The 13,848-nt window shown below is 36.8% G+C and overlaps 1 protein-coding gene and 1 pseudogene across 2 annotated transcripts in view; both read right to left on the bottom strand.

The window, feature by feature from the left end:
- RAB6A (RAB6A, member RAS oncogene family) overlaps nucleotides 1-13,848 on the bottom strand; it is a 66,324-nt gene that overhangs the window by 31,384 nt on the left and 21,092 nt on the right. Inside the window, exon 2 of the mRNA XM_082659934.1 lies at nucleotides 6,596-6,654. Coding sequence (XP_082516060.1) covers nucleotides 6,596-6,654 — 59 coding nt within the window. The remainder of the gene's footprint in view (nucleotides 1-6,595; nucleotides 6,655-13,848) is intronic.
- On the bottom strand, nucleotides 9,046-10,028 carry LOC309825617 (zeta-crystallin-like; annotated as a pseudogene). The gene has a single exon. The product of its transcript is annotated as a zeta-crystallin-like (transcript).

Below are 13,848 nucleotides of genomic sequence, written 5' to 3'. Positions count from 1 at the left end.
ATGGTGCTTATTTACCCCTACAGCTATTTTATAAAAGATTCAGATGTAAGCTACTATTCTGTCTGACTCCATAAATAGTGGTTTGTCACCTGTCCTGATGCCACAGAAGCCAGAGACCCATAAACATTATGATTTTCCATATGGGACATGATTTTTCCAATACAAAACTAACTAGGTACGGAAAACAAGTTTTCTTCCGTATGAAGCAATGATAATCAGTTTCCTTCTGTGGTCCAAACACGTAAAGCTCTGTTGCCTGGTTGCTGCCTTCTCTATCAAGAGAAAATAGAGAAATAATGAGTTGAAAGAGGCAATGACCAAAGGAAGAAAAGAGTGGGGAAGTTAAAAGAATTTAAAATTGAGTAACAGAGATAAATAAAAAGAATGAGGAAAGGAAAACGACCCCAGAAAGAAGATGCTGATACAGAATCCAGTTTAGAAGGGAATCCCATTTAAAAATATGTTTACGTATATGTACATATGTGGGAAAAAATATATGTATATACATTTCCCCCCTAGATACCTTTGTGCCATATTATATTTCTGTCAATTAGGACAGAAACTAGGTAGAGTCTGTGAATTTTAAAAATGAGTCATTAAAATGGACATAAAATTTTAGTTCTGCAAGGTGAACAAGTTCTAGAGATCTGCTGCACAGCATTGTGCATGTAGATGACAATACTGCATTGTATACACTTAAAAATCTAATAAGAAGGTAAAATCTCATGTAAGTGTTCTTACCACAGTGAAAAAAAAGAACCTCACCCCCACCCCAAATAAAATGACAATACTTCTGGAAAAGGAAAAAAAAAAAGTCATTAAAAATTAAACAAAAATAAAAAGACAAATCAAACACAGAATCAGCAAAACAGTCCATCTAGTTAAGGATTTTGTTTCTACTGATAATCTAGAATTCTGTATAGAATAATCTAGAGCTTTAACTTAAAGAGATTAAGGATATATTTATTCACCACCACCATCTTTCTGGACAAGTTCATTAGAGTGTCTAAAACCCACTGCTTGGACTTCTCTGGTGGTGCAGTGGTTAAGAATCCGCCTGCCAATGCAGGGGACACAGGTTGGATCCCTGGTCCGGGAAGATCCCACATGCCACAGAGCAACTAAGCCTGTGCACCACAACTACTGAACCTGCAAGCCACAACTACTAAGCCCACGTGCCACAACTACTGAAGCCTGCACACCTAGAGCCCATGCTCTGCAACAACAGAAGCCACAGCAATAAGAAGCCCGCACACCGCAACAAAGAGTAGCCCCAGCTCGCCACAACTAGAGAAAGCTTGCGCGCAGCAACGAAGACCCAATGCAGCCAAAAGTAAATAAAATTTTAAAAATAAATAAATAAAACTCACTGTTTTATCTATGCTGTCCTGAACTTAACTGTTGATTTGTAACAGCCTTTGGAATAAGAAATTCTCTAAATTCAAAGTAATCTCTAAGGTTACTCTGAGCAATATAATCTTCCTCAAATAAAAGAATTAAACTACTCCAACTGTGGGAATCTTTCTCGAGCTTATTTACATTAAGCTGAACTATATAAAATGGCCAATATTATACCATTTTTGAATGATAAAAATAGCAATGTAGTATGGTTCAAACTGATATAGTTGAAACTGTTAGAAAAATCTGTTGGTTTATAATCGGTAAAAGAAAAAGAAGTGGTGAATGCTAGAGCAACTTAAGAGAAACGCTTCCAGACTCTCTAACTAGAAATAATTTTCCCAGATAACTTAGATTTTTTGCTTTACTTTGAAATAATGACCAAAATATGGTCAATTAAGGACTCTTCTGGCCAACCAGTTTAGTCTTTTTCAAATGAAATTAATTCAGTGCAAAGGAATCATAAATAGGGCATGAATTATGAATTACATAAAATTTATCTTTTTTGTGAAATAAAACTTCACTAAGTTTCAGATATATATTACATACGGCTCAATAATACATTTCTAGCTATGAGACTAGCTCTTCAATTATTCATTTCAGAAGTCTTTCTCTTGTGTGTATGGTGGAGGTAGGGGTAGGGAATCTTCAAATAATCCACTGAACAACTCTTCACCTGATAACTAAGTTTGCAGCTAACGACATATGGTCAATTCTTCATATATCAAGTTAATACTTGATATGCTGTCAAGCTGATTTCCCTAGGTAAGGATGTAGGGTGCTACATTATCCAAATTTTCCTGTTAGAGCTAAACTAAGATAATACCTCGGACTGTACCTAATTCTTACAAAAACTTGTAGTTTACATTGTAAATCAGTATCTCCTATTAATGCCAAAGTACAATGATATTTTGGCTTCACTAGCAACAACTTCTTCACAAAGAATCAAAATCTTTCCTTATCTCTCAAATTCTATGTAACCTCACCCCATCAACATCACTGCCCTTATAAATGTCTGAATGAACAGCAGCAATAGTCTTACTGCATAAGTAGCAACAGCACTTTAGGTGTGCCGGAAATATCTCCTTAATTTCACAGAGAACTTGGGTAAAATGAAATACTTCAGAAATACTCAGAGGACTCCAACTACAGGCTCTAGCTCATAATTCTTTAGCCTAAGACTCTGACTCTAGTTCAAATTTTTTAGCGTATGGTATTTGGTTCCACTCCCAAAGATATGAGCTCAACACTCTCAGGAACTTTCTACATATGGCTCAATGACATCAATACTTTCTTCAGTCCCTAAGACTGGTATTTATAGTTTCTCTGCTGAAGAGAGAGAGAACCATTGCTCAGAATCAAAATATGGTATGCAAGAGGTCATCTAGGTGAAGCTATAAGCTGTAGAGTTGCAGGGACCTAGAAAATTGAGGATATCCGATATAAACGGGTCCAAAAAAACCCGAAGTACTCTTGCTAACTGTACTATTTTTTCATTTCTAAACTTGTTCTTTTTATAGTGTCTTAAGATGTGACTAAACCATTTCTGAAATATTCAAAAGAATGTAATAAAATTTATACTATACATATTCATTGGCTTTTAAGAAGTGACTTTTCTTAAATGTCATGTTTATGTTTTAGTCATTCCTGTTTCATGATCGTTATGGGTTTTAATAAAAGGCTTAATTAGAAACAAATTCCTTTGGGGGTGAGATGGAAATGTTCTTAATCTTGATTGTAGTAGTAGCTTCATAGGTGTACATATCTGTCAAAATTTATCAAAATGTAAGGAATTAATAATTCTTTACTACTATCGATTATAAGATCCCACTGAATATTTTGGATAAGTCTTTTGTCATGTGTGCCTTTTGCAAATCTATGGCTTGTCTTCTCATTCTCTTAACACTGTCTTTGGCAGAGCAGAAGTTTCTAATTTTAATGAAGTCCAGCTTATCAACTGCTTCTTTTATGGATCATGCCTTTGGTATTGTATCTAAAAAGTCACTGCCATATGCAAGATCATCTAGGTTCTCTCCAATGTTACCTTCCAGTAGCTTATTACAGAGTTTTACATTTAGGTCTGTGTTTAGGTCCATTCTGAGAATAACCTCTGTGTCTACATTCATTTGCATGCGGATGACCAGCTGTCCCAGCACAATTTGTTGAAGAGACTATCTTTGCTCCATTGTACTGCCTTTGCTCCTTTGTCAAAGATCAATTAGAAAAACCTTTGTTTACATCTTAGTTCTACCATTTAGTAGTTGGATGGTTTTGGACAAATTGTACAAATTTGGACAAACTTTTTCCTAGAAAACAAATGCCCAAGTTTTTCAGTTTTCTTAGTGTTCAAACCAGAAGGCATATCCCTGAAATAAAATAAATATTTCAAATATGGGAAAATACATACTAAAAAAGGGACAGGATTCAGATTTTATATTTACCCTAAAAGCTTTCTGAAAAATAAAAAATGGTTTCATAATTGAGACAGAGGCAGTTAATTACTATGGAAATTAACCATTCCTTTAATCAGATCAACATTTGATACACTCCTAAGACAAATAATTGAAATCAAGTTTTTATACTAACTACACAGTAATACAGATGTAAAATACTTCAATTAAAAGGGATTTTAAAAAATTTTAATAAGAATATTTCAGAAAGTTGATACAGGGACTCTCCTGGCGGTCCAGTGGTTAGGACTCTGCGCTTCCACTGCAGGGGGCGTGAGTTTGACCCCTGATTGGGGAACTAAGATCCCACAGGCCGTGCAGCAAAAAAGTTAATACAGAAAAAGATTTATAATGTGCTTAGGGCCTCAGTGAAAGTACCTGGTATGAAGATTACTAATTTATTCGTTTTAGCTTTTTCTTTGATTTTCGTTTCACAATTAAGCATTTTAAACTAAGATACATACAAACATATAACTTAGATACATATGCAACTGAGAGCAGACATCCTTGTCTTGTTCTTGATCTTAAAGAGAACGCATTCAGCCTTTAAACATTACGTCTGATGTTAGCTGTGGGTCTTTCATAGAGATGCCCCTTATCACATTTAGAAAGTTCCCTTGTATTCCTAATTTGCCAAGTGTTTTTATCATGAAAGGCTACTGGATTCTGTCAAATGCTTTTTCTGTGTCTGTTGAAATAATCGTGTGATTTTGTCCACACTGCGTGGCTTTTTTTTTTCTTTTTGGCCGCACTGAGTGGCTTGTAGGATATTAGTTCCCCGACCAGGGATTGAACCCGGGCCCTCAGCAGTGACAGTGTGGAGCCCTAACCACTGGACTGCCAGGGAATTCCCCTGATTTTGTCCTTTATTCTATTCATATAGCGTATTACATCACTTTCTGTATGTTAAACCAACCTTGTAATCTTGGTACTAACCTACCAATCCTACTTGGTAAATGGTATAGAACCTTTTTACAAGTTACCAGATTCAGTTCGGTAGTATTTTGCTGAGGACTATTGTGTTTATATTCATAAAGGATATTAGTCTGTAGTTTTATTTTTGATGTCTTTGCCTGGTTTGGGTATGAGAGTCATACTGACCTCATGGGATAAGTTGGGAAGTATTTCTTCTTCTGTTTTTGGAAGTTTACGAAGTATTAGTGTTGTTCTTTAAATATTTCATAGAATTGACCAGTGAAGCCATCTAGTCCTGCGATTTTCTTTGTAAGAAGTTTTTTGATTGATAACTCTATCTACTTATTATAGGTATATTCAAATTTTCTATTTCTTCTTGAGTTAGTTTCGATAGTTTGTATCTTTCTTGGAATTTATCCATTTCATCTAGGTTATCTAATTTGTTGGCATATAACTGTTCACAGTATTCCCTTATAATCCTGTTTATTTCTGTAAGGTCTTCTCCTTCACTCCTGATTTTAATAGTTTGAGCCTTCTTTTTTCTTGATTAGTCTACCTTTAGGTTTGTCAATTTTGCTGATCTTCTCTAACCACTTTTGGTTTCACTGAATTTCTTGTTTTTCTGTTCTCTCTTCCATATATTTCTGCTCTAATCTTTATCAGCTTCTGAATTAAGCACGTCTTTATTTTCTGTATTTTTGTTGTCCTGACACCTGGAGCCTTCCTTATACTGGAGGGACTGGCCATCCCAGGGTTTGCCAATTCCTAGAGAAGTAAAACTTGCCTGTGGAGGGCCTTTAATATGAAAACCAACCAATCCAAACCCATACCCCAACCACCTTCTCTATCACACTCAGGGTCATTACTCCCCTGCCCTAATCACCCTAGGGCCAAGTAGCAGACAACTAGGAACAGCCCCTACAGCCCAGAGACCACTGAAATTACTCAAAGTAGGCAATCCTATATTTCCTTACCTGGTCTTACCCATCCTTCCCACAGAAATCCCAATAAAGGCTAGTGCCTACATTTCCTGCCCACCCCCCCTTCACCTCCTGACCAATACCAGTACTTCTTCCATGTGCCCCCCTCATATGGCCTGGAGTGTCCCTTCCTCTTGCAATTTGTGAGTATAGTAAACTATCTTTACAATGGCAATCATCTCCTGATCTGTTGGCCTCACCACACCTGAATAATAAAACCTACATTTTAAAGTAGTTTTTACTTCTGCTTGCTTTAGGTTTACTTTTCTTTTTCTAGTTTCTTAGGATAGAAGATTAAATTACTGATTTAATGTATCTATTCTTTTCCTTATAACACTGCTTTAGCTGTATCCCATAAGTTTTGGTATGCTGTGGGTTTTTTTTTAAATTTATCTCGAAGTATTTTCTAATTTCCCTTGTGATTGTCTTTGACCCACTGGTTATTTACGAATGAGTTATTTAATTTTCCATATATGTGTGAACTCCCAAATCTCCTTCTGTTAATGATTTCTAATTATAGTACTCACTTATTCTTGACTTCAAGTATAGATGAAAATGTCACAGAATCCTAGACTTGGAGGAAATCTCTCCAAGAGAATAGCTATAATCACTCTTACTTCTATCCCAGATGGTATTAGCAATAATCTTTCAACAGATTTTGGAAGAGAAGCTAAAGAAATCAAATGAAAAAGTTGAGGACTATGAGCATCATCAGTTATACTTTGTATTTATAGAGAATTTTACAGATTACAGAAAATGCTTTTATATCCATGTCTGAATGTAAATAAATGAATTTTTAAAAGGACCTGTAACACATAAGAGACAACTAGTAGGTTGGCATAAACAAAATACCTGATAGGTGTTGTCAAAACTGTCATACATGAATCTGGTAATCAGTGATGTCTTTCCAACTGAAATGAAAAGGAAAAAAAAGATTGATTCAGTTAACACATTAAATTGGGTTCTCAAGCAATTTTTTTACAGAGAACTGCGATTCAATTCATTGGGAAATATCTGCAATGGTTCAACTAACAATAATTTACAAACATACAGGCCTATGTGACAAATAAAAAGAGAATACTTACATAACCACTAAAAAAAAAACAAACAAAAAAACCATACAGGCCTGAGTTTGTTGAAATGTCTTTCTTTAATAACAGATAATCTCGGGACTTTCCTGGTGGTCCAGTGGGTAAGACTCCACGCTCCCAATGTAGGGAGCCTGGGTTTGATCCCTGGTTGGGAAACTAGATCCCACATGCATGCTGCAACTAAGAAGCCCACAGGCCGCAACTAAGAAGCCCACAGGCTGCAACTAATAAGCCCACATGCTGCAACTAAACTTGCTGCAACGAAGATCCCGAAGATCCCGTGTGCCGCAACTAAGACTCAGCCCAGCCAAAACAACTAAATAAGTTCTTCTTCCCCACCCCCTTCCTTTTCCTCTCCTCCTCCTTATAAAAAAAAAAAAACCAACCAAACAAACAAAAGATAATCTCTCAAACTGAGAGCACAGGTAAAAGAATATTTATTTAGTTAAGAGGTGAGGAAAATGAAGAGAAGAGATGGAGGAAAACAATCAGTTATGCTGACATCTCTAATTCACAAAAGGTAAGCAGATATTTACTTGACCCCTAACAAAAAGAACTAGGATTACACTGGGAAGAAATTATAGTTAACTTCCCGGACAGTAACCTGGGGAATATAAGGGTCAGGTCCACTTCATTCAGTGAATCAAAGCTTAATCTAGGGAAGCATAAAAACTAAATATGAAGAGTTCTAGGAGGGGTATGAGGGCTGCAAGAACTTGACTGTTTAAGAGTAAGAATGAAATGACATGGAAAATTGTTTTGAAACTCATTTCAGGATCACATCTCTATTCTTTGGCAGGGCAATCCCAAAGATTCATACTACTTTGTATTGGTATTTTTAAGTTAATCCACATGAAAGTGCCACTAGGTAAACAATAGTGGTATACTGCCAATATCCTTACCAATGGGCACAGTGTTCAAGGGCAAGAACCATATCTAATTTTCCTATATCTCCAGTAGCTTGGCATAGATTCAATAAATACTAAATGATACAAGAAATTATATCAATTGGAAAAGAACTGAGCAAATAAATATCTCAAATGCTCTCCTAAATGTAAATACTTTGGGGAGGAAAAAAAAACAATACCTAGTCACTCATGGTTTTGTATGAATTTAAGTAACTTTTGATTTCAACTTTTGATTTTTAGAGACCTGATCCCGGCCTCTTAAAATGTCCTCCATCCATGTGCTATATGAAAACCTGAGGAAAAAACTGAGCCAAAGAAGGAAGAATCCCATAAAATCACCTACTCCCAAACATCTTATTTTAAAGAATCTAAAATAGCAGGTTGAACAGCTAAAGCTAGTTTCCCTAGACCCTGGTCAAAAGCAAACTGATGTTTGGGAAGAAGTCTCTTTTTGGAGCAATGAGTAGATCTACGCATTTCTTCATTAGTAAATAGTACATACAGTTTTTACTTTGTTTTGAAAAATGTCCCTCCTTTTTTATATAAAAGAGCAAAATGCATGTTATAAAGCGGGCAACACAGAAAAGACCAAGAACAAAGTGAAAATTACATATATCCTACCACCTATACATAACTAACATTACAACTTTGGTATATGTTTTTCCAAAATACTTTTTATATATAAGAATACCTATGTACTTAAAGGCAAAACCCTAGAACCAATCATAGTAAAGTCAGGAACAATACACATACTACATTATTTAACACTGATCAGAATCTATTAAAAAGTAAATCTAAAAATCTGAAGAGATAAAAGGCAAAATAGTGGTGGGGGAAACAGTGGTGGATAAAAGCAAAGGAGCTTCATTATAAATAAAATATATAGTGAAGAAATGCAAAATAGCTTGTTTGTTGAAACGGTTTTTTTATTTTTTCTTTTTTTTTTTGCGGTACACGGGCCTCTCACTGTTGGGGCCTCTCCCATTGCGGAGCACAGGCTCCGGATGCGCAGGCTCAGCGGCCATGGCTCACGGGCCCAGCCGCTCCGCGGCATGTGGGATCTTCCCAGACCGGGGCACGAACCCGTGTCCCCTGCATCGGCAGGCGGACTCTCAACCACTGCGCCACCAGGGAAGCCCTTATAAATCTTTTTTTTAAATATAAGAAACTCACTGAATCAAATGAATACTAATTAAAGCAAATGCAGTGTACATAAAACTGAGGTAAGAGACCTCTAACTCCATAGGAAATCTATGAAATGATTAATCATTTCATAGATTAAATGATTAATCTATGAAATTCATTAATCTATGAAATGATTAGTGGTTAAGAGAAGAATTATTTTTCCAGTAGCCCCACTGCTTTGCATATCATCTTCATGGGCCACCTTCTCCAATGGAATCTGAGGACCTAATACTGGTCTCAACCAACCAATTTCCATTCCGGCTTGAAGGGCTGCTGCAAACTGCTGAAATTCCTCCTTGGTGGATATATAGAGAGCAACTCCTATTATGCTAGATTCCTTTGCCATGATGTCTCCCGTGGGTTTATTTCAACAGGACCTCTGCTGCCAACAACTATTACTCGTCCTCCATGTGACAGAGATTCAAATCATTGCTAAGATTTACATTAGTTAACATTTCAATAATCACATCAACTCCTTTTCACCAAAAGATTTCTTAATTATATCAATATAATTAATTTCTCTGTGATTAAACACTTCGTGGGCCCCATTTTGCAAAACAGTGTTTTGTCCTTCCTCAGTACCAGCTGTGCCCAAAACTTTTAAGCCATAAACTCTAGCAGTCTGGCATGCTGCTATCCCAACTCCTCCACTAGCTCCATGAACCAGAACACTTTCTCCAGCTTTCACACAGGCACTGTGGAGCAGAGCTCAATAAGCAGTAAAATACGGGATACTGATGGCAGCTCCTTGTTTAAAGTCCAGTTTTTCCGGCAGTGTGTAAACAGGGTAATTGGCTGCCAGAGCATACTCTGCGTAGCCCCCAGAGATCATGCTGGTAGTGAAAACTCTGTCACCTTTCTTGAAAGCAGATACACTTTCTCCAACAGCTCCTGTTATCCCAGCCACATCTAATCCAGGAGTATAAGGTGGAAGTGGTTTTCTACTGTAGGTACCAGAGTGAATTTGTGTGTCCACTGGGTTTACACTACATGCTTGGACTTTGATTAGAACCTGATGGTCTTTTGGAATCGGTATGGCAACATCCGACTGGAGTTTCATCACTTCTGGTCCACAAATTAAAAAACTCTAATAGCTCTCATCAACCTCTGTTCAGTCACCACGGTGATCTAGATACGAGTCCTAGAGTGGGAAATCAAAATCTGCGAGAGCTCCCTCAGATTCCATGGAAAAAAGGGCTGTGTGATATATGATTTCATCTCAATAAAGCTGTTATTAAAAATCTATCATGGATTTCCCTGGTGACTCAGTGGTTACGAATCCTCCTGCCAATGAAAGGGACGCCTAGAGCCCGTGCTCCACAACAGAAGCCACTGCAATGAGAAGCCTGCGCACCACAATGAAGAGTAACCCCTGCTCGCCACAAGTAGAGAAAGCCCGCGCACAACAACGAAGACCCAACACAGCCATAAATAAATAAATAGATAGATAAATAAAATCCATTGTGGTGATTATTGTACAATGTGAAATACTTAATGCCACTGAACTGTACACATAGAAATAAGTTAAAATGGTAAATTTTACTATGTATAATAATTTTAATACTGGAGCACCAAAGATAACTAAAAAAGGGGCTGATTATTAAAGATTAGAGGAACTAATTATTGGGCCTCTAAAAGACCAAGGTATACTAATTTAAGAGATAACTTCTGTAAGTGGTAAAGTAATTCCTCACATAATATACTCTTCAAGAATACTTAGGATTCAAAGATTGTAAGACTAATGTTTGCATAAAAGGAGAAGTCTCAATTATTCTACAACCTATATAAATGAACATTTATGAACTGCTTCATAATCTGGTCAGTTATATTGGTCAGATAATACTGAAACAGACAACAAGATATTTATATATTCTAATTTTCCCCCACAAAAATAAGCCATTATAAAAGATTAATGTGCTATGATAATAACAGTACCTTAAATCAGACGCTATGATTTTAGTTAGAAGTTAAGCATAAAAATACAACAAGCAAACACACAAAAACAACACTACCTGTAGTCCATCATGGTAATGAAGACACCTGAAAAACGTACCTAGGGACCATAGCGAAAAAGCTCAGCTGCAAGCAAAACTCACTGCAATATCTCATCTAGGTGATGCAATTCTACAGCAAAACAGAAAATCAATTAAACCAAGCTAACACTACTCCAATGTAGCGAACCTAGTCAACAACACTGAAGTTCCATAAAGCTAGTAGCCTTTCTCTAAAGACCTAAACTGAATAAAGATTTCATTTTTCCTAAAGCTTAAAAAAAAAAAACGAAGAAATGGAATATTACTCAGCCATAAAAAGAAATGAAATTGAGTTATTTGTAGTGAGGTGGATGGACCTAGATTCTGTCATACAGAGTGAAGTAAGTCAGAAAGAGAAAAACAAATATCGTATGCTAACACATATATATGGAATCTAAAAAAAAAAAAAAAAAAAAAAGGTTCTGAGGAACCTAGGGGTAGGACAGAAATAAAGAAGCAGACGTAGAGAATGGACTTGATGACACATGGAGGGGGAAGGGTAAGCTGGGATGAAGTGAGAGTGACATGGACATATATACACTACCAAATGTAAAACAGATAGCTAGTGGGAAACAGCCACATAGCACAGGAGATCAGCCCGGTGCTTTGTGACTACCGAGAGGAGTGGGAAAGGGAGGATGGGAGGGAGATGCAAGAGGGAGAAGATATGGGGATATATGTATATGTAGAGCTGATTCATTTTGTTATAAAGCAGAAACTAACACACCATTGTAAAGCAATCATACTCCAATAAAGATGATTAAAAAAAAAAAGAAGAGAACTACAACTACACTTGTACAATTACATTCAAAAATGGGGAGAATGAATTTGGTTGTATAAAATATTTGCTGAATAAGTAATTTCACATCTATGGCTCAAAAGTTGTTTTTTTAATAAATATGCTTTATTTCTTTATAATAATATTTACGTTAAAGGCATCAGACCTGTGATATGAGTTTCCAGGATGATGAAATGGAGACATCCAAAGTAAAAACAAAAAATATTTGACTACACAAAACGTGAAGACAGAAAAGATATTCACATAAAGGTAATGACCCACTGGCTACTCTTACCAAAGATGAATAAAACATAAACAAATATATTAATGCTTGGATGGCTACTATTTCTCACTTCATTCCAAAACTTCCAAGCGCTAGGAAACAAGGAGGTTGGAGGATGAGAATGAAAAACAAATGTAAGTAAGGCCTTGAACGCAAAGGAGTTTACAACCACTGAAAGAGGGTGAACAAGAGAATAAAGCACTGTGCAAACAAAGTATCCATCCTCTATACTGCCAGAGGTATGTTTCAACAATTTATAAACATTCCAAGGCTCCCCAGTCTCCATAAGCTAAAGATCCTTAGCAGGCATTCAAACTTGAGCTGAGCCTTTCTAGTCTCATCTCCTAACCTTGCCAAACACAAATACCATCTGACAATGATGGAAAGCTATTGGTTATTCTTCAAGCATAACAGGTTCCTTGGAACCTGAGATTTTGCTCATGTAAACCAGTTTTGTGGAACTTTTCTTTCCTGGTTACATTATGAACTTATGGATTCAGTATCAGATGTGGTTCTGCCTGGAGGAGAGAAAAACTAAATTACCTCTCAAAACTACTTTCAGCCAAGCTCCCTGGTGGCCTAGTGGTTAGGATTCTAGGCTTTCACTGCCATGGCCCGGGTTCAATCCCTGTTCAGGGAACTGAGATTCCCGCAAGGCATGCAGGGCGACAAAAAAATAAAATAAAATAAAATAAAATACTTTCAGCCTAAGATTGTATTTCTAGAAGTATTTTAGATAGCAGCAGGGCTTTTATTTTATTCCTACAACAAAGTTAACATTCATCTATGAATGTATCTTAAGGATAAAATGACGAGCTGGACTAATTAAAAAAGATACATGCATCCCAATGTTCATTGCAGCACTAGCCAAGACATGGAAGCAACCTAAATGTCCATCAACAGATGAATGGATAAAGAAGATGTGGTATATATACACAATGGAATACTACTCAGTCATCAAAAAGAATGAAATAATGCCATTTACAGCAACATGGATGGACCTTTCATACTAAGTAAGTGAAGTAAGTCAGAAAGAGAAAGACAAATACCAAATGATATCACTTATATGTCGAATCTAAAATATGATACAAATGAACTTATTTACAAAACAGAAACAGACTCACAGACTTAGAAGACAAGCTTATGGTTATCAAAGGGGAAAGGGGGCTGGGGGAGGGATAAATTAGGAGTTTGGAATTAGCAGATACAAATTACTATATATAAAATAAACAAAAAGGTCCTAGGGACCTCCCTGGTGGCGCAGTGGTTAAGAATCCGCCTACCAATGCAGGGGACATGGGTTCGATCCCTGGTCCAGGAAGATCCCACATGCCGCGAAGCAACTAAGCCCGTGCGCCACAAATACTGAGCCTGTGTTCTAGAGCCCACAAGCCACAACTACTGAGCCTGCACGCCTAGAGCCCCTGCTCCGCAACAAGAGAAGCCACCTCAATGCGAAGCCCACACCCCGCAAGAAAGAGCAGCCCCCGCTCACCCCAACTAGAGAAAGCCCGCGTGCAGCAACGAACACCCAATGCAATCGTAAAGAAATAAGTAAGTAGCTCCTATTGTATAGCACAGGGAACTATATTCAATATCCTATAATAAACCATCTGGAAAAGAATATATATACATACATGCGTGCATACATATATATAACTGAATCACTTTGCTCTACACCAGAAACTAACACAAATCAACTATACTTCAATAAAAAAATGTTTTTAAAAAGATAACTTGAAAATAATCTGTACCCTCAAAGAACAGTTCAGTGGGAAGTTCAAAATAAGTACTAGCATAAGACTAGCTTTTCCAGCATTAACTTTA

This window comes from Grampus griseus, assembly GCF_964374135.1.
Source record: "Grampus griseus genome assembly, chromosome: 8".
NCBI lineage: Eukaryota > Metazoa > Chordata > Mammalia > Artiodactyla > Delphinidae > Grampus > Grampus griseus.
Note: the sequence above shows the minus strand (reverse complement) of the source record. Positions and strands in the feature narration are given on the sequence as shown.